Here is a 19,169-nt window from a genome sequence, read left to right as displayed (position 1 = left end):
AATGACACAGCTAGCACATTTAATTATTGAATGAAGTGCTTGAGTGATTGAGTCCACTTTTCAAACATCTGGTTGGAACCGCATTAAAGCAGAGAACGTCCAATTTTGAACAGCAAAGTAGCAGGCAGAGAAATGCCTGCTTACTAAAGCGAACTGGTACTCCTGTCAAACAAATCATAGTCGAACAAGTGAACCAGGAAATTGGTGTCAGTTGACCCCGAAGAAAGGTTTGAACTGTTTTTTTCAAGCTATCCCAGAAATAAAGCTACGAAGCTGCACTTCTGTCATTCAGCCTCCAGATGGCGCAGTCAGCCACGAGCTTGAAAGCTATGCGCGTGCGTCCACAATAACAATTTCATAAAAGTCCATTAAAAAAATCCAATTACAAACTAAATGTCCAAATTGATAACACAAAATGATTAGTTACTCAGACAAATCGCACAATGACGAATCACGGCGATTTAAGCTCAACGGCTCCTCCTCTCCTATTTAACGTGGTCACGCAGAACTCTCCCCTCCTCTCCTTTCTCTCTCACGCACGCCCACCTCTCCATTCACCCTCCTCTTCAGTTGGAACCCGAGCTACAACCGGTGGACTTCCCGCAAGCAGTGAGTTTAGTCTCCCCCGTGCGTAAAAAGTGACCATGGTGACTTTTACGCACCGCTGCTAACCGGAGAAAACGATGGAGTAGTCGCCCTCTTGGATTCGCGCTGAGATGGCGGCACTTCGCAGGAAATTCGGCGAGGACTACCAGGTGGTCAGCACCAACCGGGCCGGGGGCGTGGATGGAAGTGGCGGCGGCAGTGGCTTCTCGGTGCCGGCGGCAAAGAAGAAGAGGCAGCGCTTCGTGGAGAAGAACGGCCGCTGCAACGTGCAGCACGGGAACCTGGGCGGCGAGACCAGCCGCTACCTGTCGGACCTGTTCACCACCTTGGTGGACCTCAAGTGGCGCTGGAACCTGCTCATCTTCATCCTCACCTATACGGTGGCGTGGCTGGTGATGGCGTCCATGTGGTGGGTGATCGCCTACATCCGCGGCGACCTGCAGCAGCACGCCCGCGACGCGTCCTACACGCCGTGCGTGGCCAACGTGTACAACTTCCCGTCCGCCTTCCTCTTCTTCATCGAGACGGAGGCCACCATCGGCTACGGCTACCGCTACATCACCGAGAAGTGTCCCGAGGGCATCATCCTCTTCCTGTTCCAGTCGCTGCTGGGCTCCATCGTGGACGCCTTCCTCATCGGCTGCATGTTCATCAAGATGTCGCAGCCCAAGAAACGCGCCGAGACGCTCATGTTCAGCCAGGACGCCGTCGTCTCGCAGCGGGACGGCCGGCTGTGCCTCATGTTCCGCGTGGGCAACCTGCGCAACAGCCACATGGTGTCCGCGCAGATCCGATGCAAGCTCATCAAGGTAATCGGGAAGGAGCAGTCTGGTTGCGGAGGGCGAGAAGTTGAACGGTGCAACTTCCCGATTGCACTTTGAAGCCCTTTACGGTGCGACGCGTCATGTTGGGGAAACTTTGTGGGGAAATGTGGGGTCCAAAGTGAGACCCAAGATTTATTTATTTTTTTCCAATAATGGCCCACCAAGCATGCTTGGCAATAAACATGACCTAAGCTTCCAGTTTATTACAAGCTAATGTACTTTTTAAATGAAAAATTAAAAGCTGTCCCACCATTTAAAAAAAAAAATTAGAACATCCCCTAAATTGTTTATTTCATTTCACATAATTCCTCAACGTAAACAAATGCAATTAAAAGAGAATGGTATTAAATGTGTTCAATATTTTATCTTAAAAAGTTACCTATTATTGTCTTATTTATTTGTATTACCAGAATTTTAAAAACATACAAAAAGATACCACTTTTTAAACACATTTTTGAACCATGGTTCCCCCCAACTTCAAATAATGAGATCCCATTCAATTTTGGCCTTCATTTAGCATTTGGCAGCAATTCAAAACACACAAATGAGGAATACGTTTGCCCTGTATGGTAAAAAAGGTTTCAAAATGACTATGTCCAAATGGAGACTTTTTAATCAATGAAATCTTTCATGAAGCTTTAACGCGAAACCAAGTTCAATCCAAATGTAACTGAAACTGATCTAAAACAGAAGTCTTTAAATTTAATGCATCCACAATGAGACTCGTATTTAGCCTTAGAGTTCATTCGGAAGCTGTAAAACCCGCGAAACCACGTTTAATCAGAATCTGATCAAGCCTTAAACAGCCATTAAGAAAGCATGAAACAGTAGCCGTGAAAGGTCCAAAAGTCACAAAATTCGATGTGTTCAAAAGGAGACTTTAACTTAGCCATTAAGATATCTCAAAAGCTGCAATTATCCCCAGTTTAACATGATCTGATCCTGATCTCGCTTCGGCACCAGTTCAGAAAATACCAACAAGAAATATACGGTGACAGGCAATAGTCGACAAGGCTCAAATACGGACTTGCCGCAAAAACGTTCATTTTAGTCACGCTCAATCAATGATTTGATTACACTTGAACATTGGCGGAGGTCATATTGAATATGGAGAAGGAAGCAGTAGCGAGCAGGTGTCAATGCACAACAGATGCTCAGCCTTTTTTTTTTTTTTTTTGAAAGCAAATACAGCTCACTATCACTATCCATCAGCAGCGGCAGGTGTGAGATAAGTGTGTGTGTGCATGTGTGTGTGTACGCACACGCACGCTGGTCAGGTAGGTGTAAAAGCGGGAGTACGGTTGGCCTTCCAAGAGAAGCGGAGTGGAGTAGCACAGTGAGTAAAAAAAAAACTGCACTCCCGGGAGCCCGTGCCGAACATAAAAGGATATTTATGGCTCTTGTGAACCCAGGCATCATTCACTTCCTTTATGATCTTCATCTTTTTTTTTTTTTTACCTCAGTCAAGGAGCTTTGTCAAGCAGTGAGAGAAAGCATTACTTGGACGTGACGCAGGGAAGATCCTGTAAAAATGGCCACGTCAGAACGCTAACCCGTATTTACATCAGCGATGTTGTAAATAATTGCTCACACATAAGATCACAATCATATTAAATGTTCTCTGCAACTCTAATGTAACACAAAACCTTAACGTTCCATGCAATTCTCATTGAATACATTTGTATTCAATGTGATGTACTTTAACGTCATATTACATGCTGCGGACAACTCTTATCATATTTAATGTTCTTTCACACACCGGCCATATTGAATATTGGATGCAATTCTAATGTTTCAGGATCTCTGAAATTCTGACATACCAAATATAATGTTATTTATAACTGTAAGGTACTATATATTGACATTTTGGGCTCTATTTTCACGCCCAGCGCATGGTGTAAATCTGCGCAGGGGCAGGCTAGACCGGGTATTGGTATTTTTGAAGAGTTTGGCGCAATTTAAAACATGCGTTTTGCGGTGACCACAGCTGACTTGATTCACCGCCAATGGAAGAGGCTCGTCATTCCTTTTAAAAGCTGCGCGTGAGAGGCGCGGTCCTTGACACACACGGTGGACGCAGAAAGTGATTTGCTGGAGTCCATGCCGGAGGTCGAAGCAGGCAAAGTACGTTCATGAGGATGATGTAAAGTTGGCGAGGGCGATTAAAGATCTGCGAAGTGGGCACTTGGAGACCACCTTCCACCCCGACAGCACTCGTCTGTGCGCGGCAAGTTGTTATTGTCCTTCCCCACCCCCGCAAAGAAGCTAGTGTGAACTGACGGTGGCTATAGTACAAAGTGTGTTACCGCCATCTAACGTAGGGGTTCTAAAGCAGCGTTCTAGTTTAATCTAAAAATTTGGCTCGTATCTGAAGACGAAAAAAAATGGTGAAGTCATATGTTGAAAGCACTCGATTCAATTTGCTTTTCTACTCTATGTAACATATTTACATCATATTCAGTGTTGTATACAACTCATTACTGGATTTGAATGCACCTTATTTACACCACAACAGTCTATACGCTTTCACTACCGTTTTGATGACCTCTGTATTTTTTTTTTCATTGTTTTCTGGGGAGGCGGGAGACACGTGATGTACGGTGTATGTAATTTGAGGAAAACCCGGAGCAGTCGCCAGCCACGGTGGCGAGACGGCTGCAGAAAAGGAGATCAAAAAGATTGACCGTCCACTCTTTAATTATCATAATTGACTTCCTTTCCATTACATCCACGTACAGCATGCAAAAAAAGGGCCGTTAAAGAAAAAAAAAAAAAAAGACAAACAGCATTAGCCGGCCGAGAGCTGCTACTCTTTTCGCCACACGCGGAGTGTTGCGTCAGGAGGCTTAATGATGCGTGAATGAGGAGGAGGAGGAGTTGGACTTTTTCCACATTTGCAAACACGCAAGCTGCCCGTCAAGCGTAATCGCACACAATCACATCGACAAAACCACAAGCGATTCGGTACGCTTCATGGATTGTTTTATACGAGACTGTTGGAAATAAGTGAATACAATTTCATAGACTAAATATTAAAATGTAGGTTGTAGTTGGATAAAGCAGAACCGAGCTTCTGAGAACGGAAAAGGTTTTGTTGGCCTTGACCACCACCATTGACTGTTAAATATATGTTCTTAAAAAAAATCACCTAAAAACATTGCCTGGAGAGTTAATGAAGCTTCAATGAAGCAGAATACCGTCTGATGGAAACTGTTTCCGAAGCCAAACAAATTGGCGTTTTAAGAGGGATTGTGTCGGACCTCACAGATTCCGCCGCCGTCTGTTTGTGTGAAAGCGTTAAACAATGGCGGCTGTTTGGACAGGAAGTTGTGGGGCGATCGGCGTAGTGGATAATTAGTGGCTGACAGCTGCCAACAGAAAGACAAAGAAGAGGAGGAGGAGGAGGAGGAAGATGAGTCTGTCACTCAGTGAGCGGCTGACGAGTACCGATGGAACAGCGAAATGCCACAGGTGCGGAGAGCGAGGGAACTTAATGAAAAATTTGCATGGTAAGAGTTTCATCCGGAAAAAAAAAAGAATTGTCTGTCTTGTTTTATCTCCTCAGAGGTTTGGGGACTCGGAATTGGTTTCTATTGCATTTTCTAATAAGAGATGTAATCAAAAGGCGTGTACGAGGAGGCCAGAAGAAGAAAGATGCTTAGGACACCTCATAGTACAAGTTTTTTTTTTTCCCTGTTGGGAATGAATGTGGAAAGCTAGCAGAATACTGATTAAGAGCAACAATGAATTTACTTGGATTATTTCTATGTCCTGGGTGGGTTTGACTCTTGCCCACCAGGACAGCTGGGACTTCGGGGCAGTTGTGACTCTGCACAAGATAAGCAGAAGTACTAAATGAACGGATGGATTTGTAATAGTTGTGGCGGTTAGTGGAAGTAACTTGTGAGAGGAGCAATAGTGATCATGCACGCGTGTGCCTATGTGTTGATGTTTTTGATTTCGTGGATTATTTCTAGGGCGGCACGGTGGACACCTGGTTAGCACGATGGACTCACAGTGCAGAGGTGCAGGGTTCGATTCCGGGCTCTGGAAGTGTATAAATTTAAGCACATCTCAAGTCTAATAATAAATGCGGCGCTCGGGAAGCGAAATCATCTTCTTTGAGGCACAGAGACTCTGGGAAAAGACAGCAGACTTGTAAGCCGCTTCGCCTGTGGACTGTCGCCATACGGGCTGCTCATCCGTCTTGTTAATTTGACAAGAGACAAGGCAGCGAAAAAAAAAAAAAAGTGAAAAGGACGGAGGTAAAGCGTTTTGACGGGCTTGCTCACAAGCCGCTAAGTAGCTAACAAGTGAACAACGGCCCGCTGACTCCACAGCGGCAACGACACGGAACCCTGCGGCACACCTCATTCATATTCAATTGGTGACGAGGCTGTTTACTCACATGACACTCGCAGGGGGACTTCATGGGGGTTGTTGGCCGGCGGCAATGTCATGGACGGGTCAGTGGGGGGCCGAGGGGGTTGCTGATGTTGTTGATGATGTTAGTGGACGTATAAAGAAACCTGCAACATGAAGAAATGCATGCTGACTGCACAGGCGGTAACAGGACAGCGTACATCCTGTGTGTGTGAGCGAGACCATGCATGAAGAGGATGTGACTTTGTGCATTGGGTGGCAGTTATGATGAATACATGGTAACTGTGTCCATTATTTCAAGTGTTTGTATTTATTCTATTGTGAAAGGTAGAATTCGTCAATAACTGTCCATCTTTTCAGTCCCGCCAGACCCCCGAGGGGGAGTTTCTGCCCCTGGACCAGTGCGAGCTAGACGTGGGCTTCGGCACGGGGGCCGACCAACTCTTCCTGGTCTCGCCACTCACCATCTGCCACGAGATCAACCCCAAGAGCCCCTTCTTTGACCTGTCCCAGCGCTCGCTCACCAGTGAGCAGTTTGAGATCGTGGTGATCCTGGAGGGCATCGTGGAGACCACTGGTAAGCGGCGACGACGCCTCCGTCTTCGCCTCCTTCTATCCCGTCTCCATCTAAATGGAAATATGAACATTAGTCAGTCAGTGGAGATGGAGCCGCTTTGAAACCTCATTTCGCCGGTGCCTTTCCGGCTCGGCGTAGGTACGAGTGACGGTGACACATGCAGAGGGATCGAATTAGGTGGGTTATTTTATTACGGGGAGATGCCGTGATACTTTTTGCATAACAAGCTCATAGCGGCCGTGTGTCACATTGACGAATGTGTCTCTGTTTTTAAGATGTCAACTGGAAACCATTTGCGGCGTGGCTCACCAGAATGTAAACATTGCGGATTGAACCCGTGTCAGATTCAATTTAAAAAAAAAATATTAGACAATTTGGCAAATGATTAGAATTGATGTCACGCAAAACTGGAAATCATAATTGCTGACGTTGGAATGTAAACACAGAAACACAACATTGTGGAGTGACAATGTGTCCGATTCAACGTGACTTTGAGCTAATTCCATTTTTTTTTTTCTTTGAACGTTGCCAGTCAGCAATTTTTTTTTCCCCACCGCCCGGCGTATTTACCGCGGCGCACCTCCCCGGGGGGGTCTGCTACAAATAAATCCCTCCTTTCTTTTCTCTTTCCCAGATAACACTCACTTATAACCCAGTGCTGGAAGACACACCGCTCAGCTCAATAGGCTTAGCAGATTTAAAAAGAGGGAGGAAGAGTGGGGGCTGGGGGTTAGTATGTATAGAGGCAGCCGGGCTGGCCATGGGGGTCTGCGTTGTATTGATAGTGCCATTAAACCCAGGCCGCGACGAGAAGTTTATTGCTGCAGTATTCCTGGACAGGGAGGATAAAAGCCTCAACTTTAGACGCCTTACGCGGTCCAACACCCCAAAGGAGCTTTTATTGTACAAGGACTACTGGGGAGGGGGCGCAGGGGTGGGGTGGGGGGGGGGCGTGTAAGCACAAAGCAGAGTAAGATCATCATGGGTGCATGCCACCAATATGCCAACTGACGGTTCCAAAAGCTACATTTTGACGTATGACATGGCTTTTGGGCAGAGCACAAAACGTGTGTGGATGAATTCTTCATCTTAGGGGGTTCAGGCGGGCAGGTTTTCCGTTGTGTTGTGCGCCCGGAATAGCAACAGTCAGATGACATAACACCCGAAGGGCACAAACAGACTCCTACTCAGGAGTCCGAGTGCTTGGTGTAGAAACCAGGTCTTTGTTGATTGTTTATTGACCTTTGAGTGGAACAAAAGGCCAAGAGATCCCCCCACCGCCTTCCCAAAAGGTTCACCAGTTCTGTTGCCCTTGCAGGCATGACGTGCCAGGCGCGCACCTCGTACACAGAGGACGAGGTCTTGTGGGGACATCGCTTCCTGCCCGTGATGTCCCTGGAGGAGGGCTTCTTCCGGGTGGACTACTCGCAGTTCCACAGCACCTTCGAAGTCCCCACGCCGGCGTATAGCGTCAAAGAACACGAGGAGAAGAATTCCTTGCCGTCGCCCGTGTCCACGCCTGCGCTTACCGAGAGCCAACGTGCCCGGCGCGACCGCGTTTTCTCCGTGGACTGCATTAATGCGGCGACGGCGACGATGGGAGGCGGCGACGGCGGCGGCGGGCGGCGGCTGCCCAGCAAGCTGCAACGGATCAGCTCATCCGGGAAGGAGGACCTCCAGAGGAAGGTGCTGATGCTGAGCTCGCAGCACTCCGAGAAGGCATGCAGCACAGGGGACCTGCCGCTCAAGCTCCAGCGCCTCGGATCTTCTCCGGGGCCCGACGACTCGCTGAAAGTCGGATTCGAACCCATGACTCAGTCCACCGGGGACTTATACCAGCATAGCCTGATGCCCACCTTATGCCCGCCGCAGCCCCGCGCACACAGCCCACTTTTGTCGGCCGGCAGGAGGCCCGAAGACAACCTACCGGCCAAACTACGCAAGATGAACCGCTGAAGAGATGAAGTCCGCCCTGGAGAGGGCAGCATCGGACAAAATCCCGAAGTGACTACTTGTCGATGACTTTTCACCGCACACGTTGGGATTTTTTTTTTTTTTTCGCACAACGAAAATGCGGAGCTGCACAAAACGGATCCCTCTGCATGTACGCTTGTTAGTCAATCTTAAGTTTTATCAATGAATAAATCACGTTCACATTCAGTCACTCTTGTGTTTAATTCAGTACGGCAGGATCTGGGGCAATATAAGCTCACCTATGATCTACAGCTTAAGCTGAACAGGGAGACGTTTGGCAGCTTGTCGGAAAGCGTTGGCTCACGCCCCACTAGTTCAAATTCACCAAGCATCGGAATGTTCACCCACAAATAAAAATAGAAATATCAAATACTGTTGTTGCCGCTCTGAAATCACTCCGCCAACATTCTTGACTGGTATTTCGCTATTCACGGCACCTTCCAAGTACATCGCTGTTGTAGATAGGACAATGATAATCGTTGATTCCATTGATTAATATTTTTAGCTGTAGTAGAATTAATCATTTCGGCACAGTGGTTGGAAATCACGAGTTTAACAGACAGCTGGACATGCCATTTTGTCTCTTGTGGAGAAGCTGCTCTTTTTGTGCATCAGTGCAGGACAAACAGCATAAAGGCTGCAAATAAAGACGCAAATAGAGGAGAGGTGTTGTTGACTGGTCGATGGGGCCCGTTGAAAGTCAAAAGCGCAGCCGCACGGAAGGTTAATGAAGTGCTGTCAAATAAACAGCGCCAAACCACGCATCTGCTCACATGAACAGTCTGATGGACTTCGCAAGACAAAACTTGCCTGACCGGACTAAAAGGTCACTCACTACTTGATAACGACTTGGCTTTTATGACGTGACCAGGTCCATAGACGGGTTTCGTTATAACGACTTGAAAATGTGGTTGGTTCAAATGTAATAAAAGAGAGTGTCATATGACAAATATATAATGTCGACTATATGGAATGTCATGAGAGTGTATTTCATTTGCTCCCAAAGGACCAATAATGAGTTGTCAACAAACATCAAAACAAACCCTCACACACGCACACGCACGTAGCTTCTTCAGACTGTGTTTTGTCAGCACCAAGAGCACGGTGTGCCTTAATTTGTTGGAGGCAGCAGTGATCAATGCTCTGGGAACTTTTATTTATTTTTTTCTTCACCCCCCCCCACGGCACACTTGGAGGAAGGCAGGGTTCCTTGCATCCGGCGCTCATTAGAAAACAACTCAACACAAGTTCAGATGGCAAACAGCTGCTCAATTAATGTGGGTGCGTGACGAAATGACAGTCCACAATCAGCTGAATAAAAGTAAATCAATCAAAAATCAAAAGTATGACGACGCTGTACTTGAGCAGAAGTACAGATGACGAAAAGATGAAAAGTCGTGCTGCACAGTGTATTTTTTTTTGGGGGGGGAGGGGTCAATTATGAGTGGAGTTTTACGATTTGCGACATGGCTTGCTAGCGCTGCTATTTTGTTTAAGATGGACAACTTTCATGGACATACAGCAATAGCGAATTAAGCATGCAAAATGAACCCTAAAAGTTCATGTATGATATCAATTGGGAAAAAAAATAATAAAAAATAAAAAAAGAAAAAAAAAAAGAAAAGAAAACGAAGGACATTTTCACTGTCTGGTTTTGTAAAATGATCCTGATGTCTGTTCAGGTTAAAAATACCTTGGACATGAATACTTGATCCAGTGAATAATGTCCAAAGTCAAATGACTAGTCGTTCATTATTAACACCTTTTTTTTTCCTCCTCTCTGTCAGTCTGTCAGCTTGTTTTGATGTATGTCAGATTCACACACACACACACACACACACACACACACACACACACACACACACACACACACACACACACACACACACACACACGCACGCCATTGTGCGAGTGTTTGTTTTGATGCGTGTCTGAATCCTACACACTCAGCGGAGGGCTAATTGGACCGCCTCTGGGTGGCTAAGAGGGAAGTCGGCCTCAACGAAAGAAAGAACAAAAAACACAGCTGTTGGCCGTCAATCCAAAGGTGAGCATTGCCACGGCAACCGGGCGAATACGGAGATTCACAGCATGATTCCAAAATCAAAATTGGAGTCGTGGAGATGGATTACATCAATAATTCATCATTACAGAACGTTACGTTGATCTATTTTTTTTTTTTTTTTTGTGTGTGTGAATTATTCACGACGTGATCCTCGCGGACAATCCGCCGATGGGACACATCCAGACGTAGACGTTTCGGGAAATCAAAAGGCGAGGTGTTGAGAACATCGGAGGGGGTCTCACGGGTTTGAGGTATCAAATTTTCACGTTAACACCTGTCAGTCTGAAAAACAGGCTCCATTACGTGCAGGTGTGCCTATAAATAACTTCGACGAAGCATTCCTTGTCCAAGAAGACAGATGCGAGGCAGAACCAGGACAAAAAAAAAAAAAATCTGCATTTTTTTTTTTTTTTTTTTTAAATCTCGTCAAAATGTGGAAAAAAAGAAATTAAAAAACTGACTTCAAAATTCCAGCCAAGCATGATGAAATGTACTGTAAAGATACCATAGTACCTTGACTTAAGAATGCCGGATGAGCACTTTTTCCCTAGCTGGACAAAAAGCTCGTCGAGCGCGACTTCTGCTGTGAAATTGTACCTGTCAATCACACGAGACGGGACCTTTATTTATTCATTCCAAGTTGCTATTTTGTTTTAATCTCCACTCGCACTTGAATGACATGTACGCTCATGTTTGTTTTTGGGGAAGGTAGGCGACCTATTTGAACACAATGGTGCTTTTTAATTGATTTTAAATGCCACTCTCACATGAATGATTAGAGCTTCCACAGACTCCGACAATTATGGGGTCCCGCCATGGAGTGCTTTGTGTCTACGTTTGTTTTCTGGGGAGCTACATGACGTTTTTTGTCCTTTGTAGTTTTATTTATTTATTTTCCACATCACTTTCACTTGAATGATTCCCTTTCCGGTAGACTGACAATTATGTGTTTGTTCCACAGTCTTTTTTTTTTTTTTTTGCTTTGTTTTGTTTTTCTACTGTTTGTTTTGACTTTTTTTTTCCGAAAATTGTGTTTTCCCAACTGAAGGCCTCACACCTAATAAGACAATTTCCTCATGGCCACTTTTTAAACCATCCATCATTGTACTTGATCAATACAACATCATGCGCGTGTCCAAATAAATATGTCTGTCTAAATAAATATGTCCGGGGGTGGGGGGGGGGGGGGAAAGTCGGCCTCAAATAAGCATTTGTAATGAAAAAAACTGCTTTGTCGTCGTGGCCTCATTTGTATGTGTCAAAGTATAATTAATGTTTAGAGCCATCACACAGCACAACTCTGTCCCCAGCTCAGACACGTAATTAATTACTTTCCCTTTAGTTCGACCTCTTTTGTTCTCACAAAAAAAAAAAAAAAACCTGCACCGCACAGGCGCACACACACACACACACTTAAAGCAAACTAAAGCAAAGCGGAAAAAAAAAATTAATTACCAAATTAATTGGTGCACTGAAGCCAAGGAGCCTCCCCTATTATCGCCCCAAACAAAGATGGCTCCAAGGCATCCCGATTCATTCCAACTTGGCATGTGATGCAGTTGAATGATCAAATCCATCCACGGCAACTTTCGACACATTCATGAGACAGTGTGATATCACTCGCGACAATTGAGGAGCTATACGACACAAGACAGCCAAGGCAAGTTTTGTGAAGGTGTGACGGATGATTTGGAGACGCCGCGATGATTTCAGCGGGAACAGGAAGTGCACACTGTGCTTTTTTTATTGCTTTTTCTGGGCTGCCGATTTCCCGCTGTCGCCGCTTGATATGCAAACTATTACCTAGTCGCTGATACGTGCAGCCAGGAGCTTTCGAGGTAACCGCACTAAAACTCACAAATGTGATCCCAATCACATTGTTCCCCGAGATAATTCCGACATTGAGATTCAGCGGCACTTATTTGCGTCCCGACTCGCTTTCTTTTCTTTTTTTCGCCCCCACAGGCTGACAACACGCCCGACGACAATCAACCGAGCTGACGGCCGTCATATTTATTCATCATCAATTAGTCGTCATGCCGGCTCATCCCGTGCAAACATTAACTCCCGAGAACAACGCGTGAACCGACTGCCGTGTCTTCCATTCGCACAATTGAAGCGAAGGCTTAATGGCTCCATTAACAAGATAATAATGGGACGGACGCACGTTGATTTTACATCCCATAAAAGCGCTGGAAAATGTCATCAAAATGAAACGGCTTAAAAAAATAAAAAAAAAGTGGGGCTAAACTTTAATTGGTCGCGAACAATAAAACCATTGCTTCCCAATGTTCTGAACGTTTGTTTGGAAATTAGCATCCCCGAGGTTCAAGCGGCCAGATGGGTTGCGACATTGCTCCAGACGAGCGTCCAAAATGCCACTTTGCCACATTGCGTGCTGATGGCGGGAACAAAAAAAAAAAAAAGTGAATAGAGCAGAGAGAATGTGTGACGCCGCTAGTCTCTTCCCTCACCAAGTACAACCCCAAGTATGGATTCTATCCTCTTCTCGCGGCTTGCGCGTCTGAATGAATCATCCCGGAGAGCCATCTGACCGTCAGACGGCAAATGCTTGACTGTCTGTGTACTACTCCAAAAATAATCACGACATCAAATTATACGCGGCGCCTCCATGGCCTCGCCGTGTGCGTACCAAATGGTTGATCCTTCGGCCTTCTCGACGCTGTTTCGTCTCACGCTGGCGGCGAGGGAAGAAAATAGTTGGAAATCATGCCAATCTATAAATCAATAAAAGAGACTAAAATGACGTCTTGAGGGAAAATGGAAACGTTTCACCTGAAATTACAATCACGCTTCGTTTATGGTCTTTTGTTTCGCAACGCGGCGCCATGCGCTAGCTTCCGATGCTTTTTCCCGCAAATACGGTTGAGAAAATCTTGACTAAAATCTGAGGCTAGCAGTTGCTGTGGTCAACCACGGCAAACAGAGGGACTCGAATGTGGGCAATCCAAATGGTCATTGTGAATAATAATGCCCCCGGAGTTTGTTTGGGGGCGGCCGCGCTGGCTCGTACCTTCCTGGCCGCAACAAATGAGCGTATGCAACTTTGCGTCACATAGCACCAGAGCCCCGAAAGCAATAACAATGCAAACATAATGGACACCTTCCTAATTATGCCTCCCTCAACACCAAGGCGCGGGGAAATTACCCTCTCATTGAAAGCAGCGACAGCCCACCGAGGTGAAATGAAAGTCCGCATGGAACTCGACTTTGATGGCAATGACCATGAACGGCCGGCGGGAGGAGGCGGGGGTGGTGTGGAGGGGTGGGTGGCGTCTTCAGATACAACAACAAATAATCCAATTTAGGTCTGAAGAAATAACAATCGCGACTCAGCGGCCATTTTGTTCTTTTTGATGCAGAGAATTTAGACATGGCATCACACACACAAACACACACACGCTCGGTGTTTTTTCTACACATGAACATGCTCACGCTCTCACATAAACTCAATCACACTGCAGCGCACGCACGCGCACGCGCACACACACGCACAGCCTCTCGCATTGACGCACACTCTCTCAAATACACACATTCACACAATGACACATTGACAGTGACAATTACACACACATACTGACTGCCGCGTGCACGCACACACACACACACACACACACACACACACACACACACACACACACACACACACACACACACACGCTTATTTGTCCACTCACTGAGGAAATACAGTATCTATCTCTTCAGATTACCCAGAAGGAAATTACACAGTGCAAAAACTGCTGTAGGGACTGCACCATCCCAATCAATGGACAAAAGTAGAAAGGTACCTGGACTAACGAGCACCACAACAAGAGCCATCACTTGGTGAATTTTTAACGATGTGCTGCGAACCAAAATTTGAGGTATGAGGTTCGTCCGCTTGTGACAGAAGGTCCATTTTTAACCCGTGTATCCACTTTTTGTCAAGTATTGTGCCATGATTTTTTTTCTCTCCAATTTGAAATATGTGCCTTGGCTCGATAAAGGTCGGGGAAAACACTGGACTAACCTACCGATCAGACAGCACTCGTTAGGCCACGCCTCTTAAAGGCACACAGTTAACACACAAATACAACAGTGGAATACGAAAACAGTTATTCTGTATCTTTTTATACAATTATTACGATTATTAATAGTTACTTTTCGATGGCAAAACAACAAAAATCAATTTAAGGGGCCCGGGGGGTGGGCTCTAAAAGGACTAATGGCATTTCAACACATTTCATTCATTCATTGGGACAAACACAATTGGAAAAAACCACCACTGCATCATAACAGGTCTTTTTGTGGTACGGTGTCGTCTCTACCGAGTTGTTTTTGCTATTTTACGGCGCAATGCCAAGGTCTCTGATGAGACGCTCTGCTGTTTTTCCATTTACTTCCACCACACTTCACTGGCAGCTGCGAATTGGAAAAAAGACAGAACATTTCTCACGGGGGGTCTCGTGGGGTCACTTGCCGTGCGACGACGGCGTGACGCGACGCTTCCCAAGAACAAGATGCGGACAAAAAAAAAAAAAAAAAGTGGTGATGCTCGTCCGAGTGCAGCGGGTGCTTTTTGACGGCACGATGAAAGACCTTATTACGGAGACGGATTGAGGCGGAAGCTCCAAGGTCCGAGGGAGATGCTGATAAGTGGTGTCGTCTCGAACCGAGTCGCAGAGGACTTTGCAGGTCAAATGCACATCTAAAAGTAGTGAAATAAATCTTGTAATACTGGAAATGTATACTTTTCTCCCCTATTTTTGTTCTTGTTTTAATTCTGTAGGAGATGGTTTTAAAAAAAGATATAGGACGAAACTAAATTTGGGTTGTACCAATAGAAACAAACATTTATCGTGATTAGAAATCTCTTTTTAAGGACTAAAAATGTAGCACGAAGACCAAAGCTACCAGTATTTTTTTCTTTTCACAATCCTCATGTGGTGTTGTGGGTCAAATTGACCGTCTTAAATTTCACAACCCCTCCACCACTCCCTGGAAAAACAAAACAAAACATTATGTGTACTTTTAATTTTCAAACAAATATTTTGGGGAAATGACAAAGCATTTTGGGTACAGAAAAGAAACAAACATCAGGAAGTCTGTCATCAACTGACCGTCCGGCCGACTGGCTGACTTTTAATGAGGTCGCGATCAGTGATTGGTGTCCTCCGCACACCAGCAATCGCTTCGTTTCACGCGCCCATATTATTTCTTTGATGTTACTCTTTCTGACGTGGATCTCATTTATCGAGACTTTTAAGATGGCGGCCAAAAAGCCCTTCATGTGTAATTGCTCTGTCTGGACTAGGAGACTTCTTTGTCTGCTGTCCTTCAAGACTATCAACCTTTTTAAGCCTCCTGTTACGCAATAATGCTCCTGGGTCAAAATGACCCGGGGCTTCTTTTCGAGGAACAAAAAAAAAATCCACACGATGAAGAAAAGCTGCAGGATATGGGCCTCTTCTTCCTCATTTCCCTTCACATGTGTCCGCACGTCACGCTAAAATTAGAAGCTCAAAAAAAAGGTCAGCGGACGCTGGATGGCATCGCGGCCTTCTGTCCGCCACTCTTGCAATGACAAGCGTGCCAAGTGGCGCGGGGGCGCCCGTGCGCCGCCTTCGGGTGCGGTGGGCCGAAAGGTCACCATCCTCCGAGAGTTAATATTCAAATTGGAGCGGTCGCCGTGCGTACACAGCAGCTGGGGCCCCAACCGAGTCAGAGAAGTTGGGCAAATATCTCACTGCAGACGTGTCACTCAAATGGCAGGCGCAAGGCGCAAAAATCAATTTCCTTTTCAGCCCACCACAACGCAAGGCAAAAGCTTAATCCCGCCAGCGACTCATCAATTAAAAGAAAAATACTGGCCCGTGACCTCGCGCGAAAATGTTCTTAAAGCCAGTGAGGAGGAAAGGAAAGTTGTGAATGAGGCCGCAAGCTGCTGATCTCTTGCAAGAAGGCGACTGTGAAAACACTCGCGCGAACCTACTCTAATGCTGAATTATAAAATATTACCTAAACCTCCTCTACTGTGAAAACACTCGCGCGAACCTACTCTAATGCTTATGAATTATAAAATATTACCTAAACCTCAGAGGAGGTTTAGGTAACAAAAACTGAAAAAAAAATTTTGACTTGTTTTAGTGTTTTACATAGCAGTATATAATTAAAAAAATACAATGTAAGATAGTGGACATGCCCACATTTGGGAGCGGATGCAAAGCTTTTTTTTTTTTTTTTTTTTTTTAAAAATCATTCAGATTTGCCACCCTACTTTCATGAAAATCATGGCAATGAGAATGAAGGTGCAACAATTCAACGCCAGCCCCAACCCAGACATATCAACAGACTTCAAGTATTCCAAAGTGGCCTCGTTCAAAGCCCATTTTCGTGGAGGCGAGCCCGAGTGGATGACTCTGAGCACCGAGCTGCACATGCGGGATTAGAAGGCATCTCTCTCTCTCTCTCTCAAGTGGACACTCGGGTGGTCGACTGGTTCATAAACATCTCTGCTGTTTAGCTTTGAAAGGATGAAATGCGTGCACTTCATCACAAGCCTGGCTTCGGTGTTCAAGCCTGTCCCCAGTGAGGGTCGAAATGAAATATGGCTTTTGAGCTGAAGAATGGGTTAGGATTTTAAGCAAATATTCATTTTTTTAAGACATGCATGTAAATGGCTATAAATGTAAACTTTTGTTCTTCTCCTGCATACACATCATGAATTTGAAAGTGTTCATCCTAGGATGTGATCAGCAATAAGTGCATCTGCGTCTGCCACAAGACCAAACAGCACTTCTCTTACTCAAAGCCACAACAGCGTCAAAATGAGACTCTTTGAAAGTCCTCACACACGTCAATCAGCAGCCCTGGTGTTTGGGATTATTATTTGGTACAGGCGAGGCGCTGGCAGGCTCGGCGGTGGAATGAATCATCCCTGCCATGACCTTGCGCATCCTGCTCAGTTTGCACAGCCCCACCTCTCGGCCTCGGGTAAATGTTGCCATTAGCATTTTGACATTTGCGCTGTGGAGCATCGGGTATTAAAACCCACGTTTGCCATTGGGCCCCGGTCAGCGGTGTACTGTCATCTTTTTGCAGACGCCATTATACAAGTTGCTATCATCGCTATCTTGATTTACAACTGCCTGCGGTCATTTTTTTTTCCAATCTGGGTTATGGTTTCAAAGAATGGTTTGGGTTTCAAGTCCCTTATTCGAAACCCAAACTATTTGAATATTAAAATGAGATGTAGATTACCATGTTAGCTTACCAGGCTAAATAGCCACCAACTGGCTAGTCTCAACATGCTTGCCACTTGCGAACCAAATTGTTTTACACATTGCAGACCGCTGAATGCAACATGCTAAGACAGGAACCTGCAGTAACGATTAATGACGAAACCTGCATTAGAAATGTGAAATCTATTCCTCCTCTTGGTTGGATACAGTGAAAGTAATTCAATATGGTGTGATGTCGTCCGAAGAAACTTCTCTCCAGGGAGCACTCGGCGACGGCCGTGTAGGCGGGCCTCACCTCTCAACCCATTGTGTGAGCGTGTGTGTGCGCACCCCATCGATAATTAACCCAATTACAAACTGCATCCAAGCCATAGCATTATGTTGAAGGGCTTGCGGTAAAGAGTGAAAGGCGTAACGCGTAGTTGCTAATTCATGCCTACTTGAAATAAGAGGATGCATCCATGTTGCTTCAATTGCAACATTATTTCATGAGGAGAAAACACTTTATAAATGCAATAAATGTCATTCTAGCGCCAAGGTAAAGGGTTTAAAACAGGTTTGGATTGATGTATAAGGCTATCGTTGTCCTTGTCAATAACAGTTCGTTTGGTTCAGATTACGATATGATCCACTATTTTTAAAATGTTTGAAAATTCAGACCCTAAAAGCAGATTCACAAATTTTTATGAAAATTGATAGGCGTTTCTATCATTACCACACGCATAAAAAAGTCTTAAGAAGCTATGCTCAAAAAGACACAGGAAGTCTGTCCTTTAGGTTTGAAGCGGAGTAGAATTTTGGCTAGGTAGCATCCTCAAGAATGTTGGAAATTCAGCCCCAGAAGAAAGTTCCCATCAAATTAGGATGATTTGGGGAACGTAAGCCAGGCCTATAATGAGTAGGCCAACACACAAAAGTCTCAAGAAGCCACCGTACAAAAAAGACACCGGATGTCAACTGTTTTGGGCGACAGTGGCCTTGCTAGGCTCATTTTCGACCATTTCCAAGAACTCCTAAAATCGTAATTCAACTCTACAAGGTCAGCGCTTGCTCAAACTATCTCGTGTGATGAAGGTCCCAAACTGAAGATATCACGCATCAGGATGATAAAGTCAACAGGGACACCGTATTAACACAACAGGCACAAATACATTCCTCTGAGCTTCGCAGTGTAATGGCCTCTCCTGTCATGCGGCAGTCTCGTTACAGTCAATGGCCAATTAGACACTCCAGTTAACAACCACTCTTTCTTGCAGTGATGCTGTCGGACGTGATTAGGTCCCGAGAGCTCACACTTCAAACCTGCAGTGCTCGGAATGATCCCGTATTAGCGTCGGTAATATGGAGACTTGCGTAAGCACATGACAAATTTGGTCGATGCGGTATTGTGTTGTATGCCCACGTGTGTGCCTTATCAAGAAGCGCGACACATTTATTAGATTTTATCGACATCGTCACCCTCGAGCGGTAAAATGTCATTTGAAAAAAGAAAAAAAAAA

The 19,169-nt window shown here is 45.4% G+C and overlaps 1 protein-coding gene and 1 long non-coding RNA gene across 4 annotated transcripts in view; one reads left to right on the top strand and one right to left on the bottom strand.

Moving 5' to 3' along the window:
• The first annotated feature begins 130 nt into the window (after window positions 1–130).
• Window positions 131–9,025, top strand: kcnj19a (potassium inwardly rectifying channel subfamily J member 19a). Its single transcript, XM_019897523.1, has 3 exons — window positions 131–1,415; window positions 6,174–6,390; window positions 7,709–9,025. The coding sequence occupies exons 1-3, from the start codon at window positions 717–719 to the stop codon at window positions 8,344–8,346; spliced, it is 1,554 nt and encodes a 517-aa protein (XP_019753082.1). The 5' UTR covers window positions 131–716; the 3' UTR covers window positions 8,347–9,025.
• Window positions 4,582–19,169, bottom strand: part of LOC109532606 (uncharacterized) — a 25,992-nt gene continuing 11,404 nt past the window's right edge. For 2 of the 3 annotated variants that reach the window (XR_002171404.1, XR_002171402.1), the window contains exons 3-4: window positions 6,338–6,440; window positions 4,582–5,959 (exon numbers count right to left, since the gene is read on the bottom strand). This is a non-coding gene — a long non-coding RNA (uncharacterized LOC109532606). The remainder of the gene's footprint in view (window positions 5,960–6,337; window positions 6,441–19,169) is intronic. The other variant, XR_002171409.1, reaches the window with a different exon arrangement.

The sequence above is a fragment of the Hippocampus comes genome, unplaced genomic scaffold (genome assembly GCF_001891065.2).
Source record: "Hippocampus comes isolate QL1 unplaced genomic scaffold, H_comes_QL1_v1.1 scaffold10, whole genome shotgun sequence".
NCBI lineage: Eukaryota > Metazoa > Chordata > Actinopteri > Syngnathiformes > Syngnathidae > Hippocampus > Hippocampus comes.
Note: the sequence above shows the minus strand (reverse complement) of the source record. Positions and strands in the feature narration are given on the sequence as shown.

What these genes read in the sequence shown, in the direction of transcription:
- kcnj19a (XM_019897523.1), top strand. Translation starts at nt 717, where the DNA reads ATGGCGGCACTTCGCAGGAAATTCGGCGAGGACTACCAGGTGGTCAGC. An exon ending in TCCGATGCAAGCTCATCAAG is followed by an intron (nt 1,416 to 6,173) that starts GTAATCGGGAAG and finishes CCATCTTTTCAG; the next exon opens with TCCCGCCAGACCCCCGAGGG. An exon ending in GGGCATCGTGGAGACCACTG is followed by an intron (nt 6,391 to 7,708) that starts GTAAGCGGCGAC and finishes TTGCCCTTGCAG; the next exon opens with GCATGACGTGCCAGGCGCGC.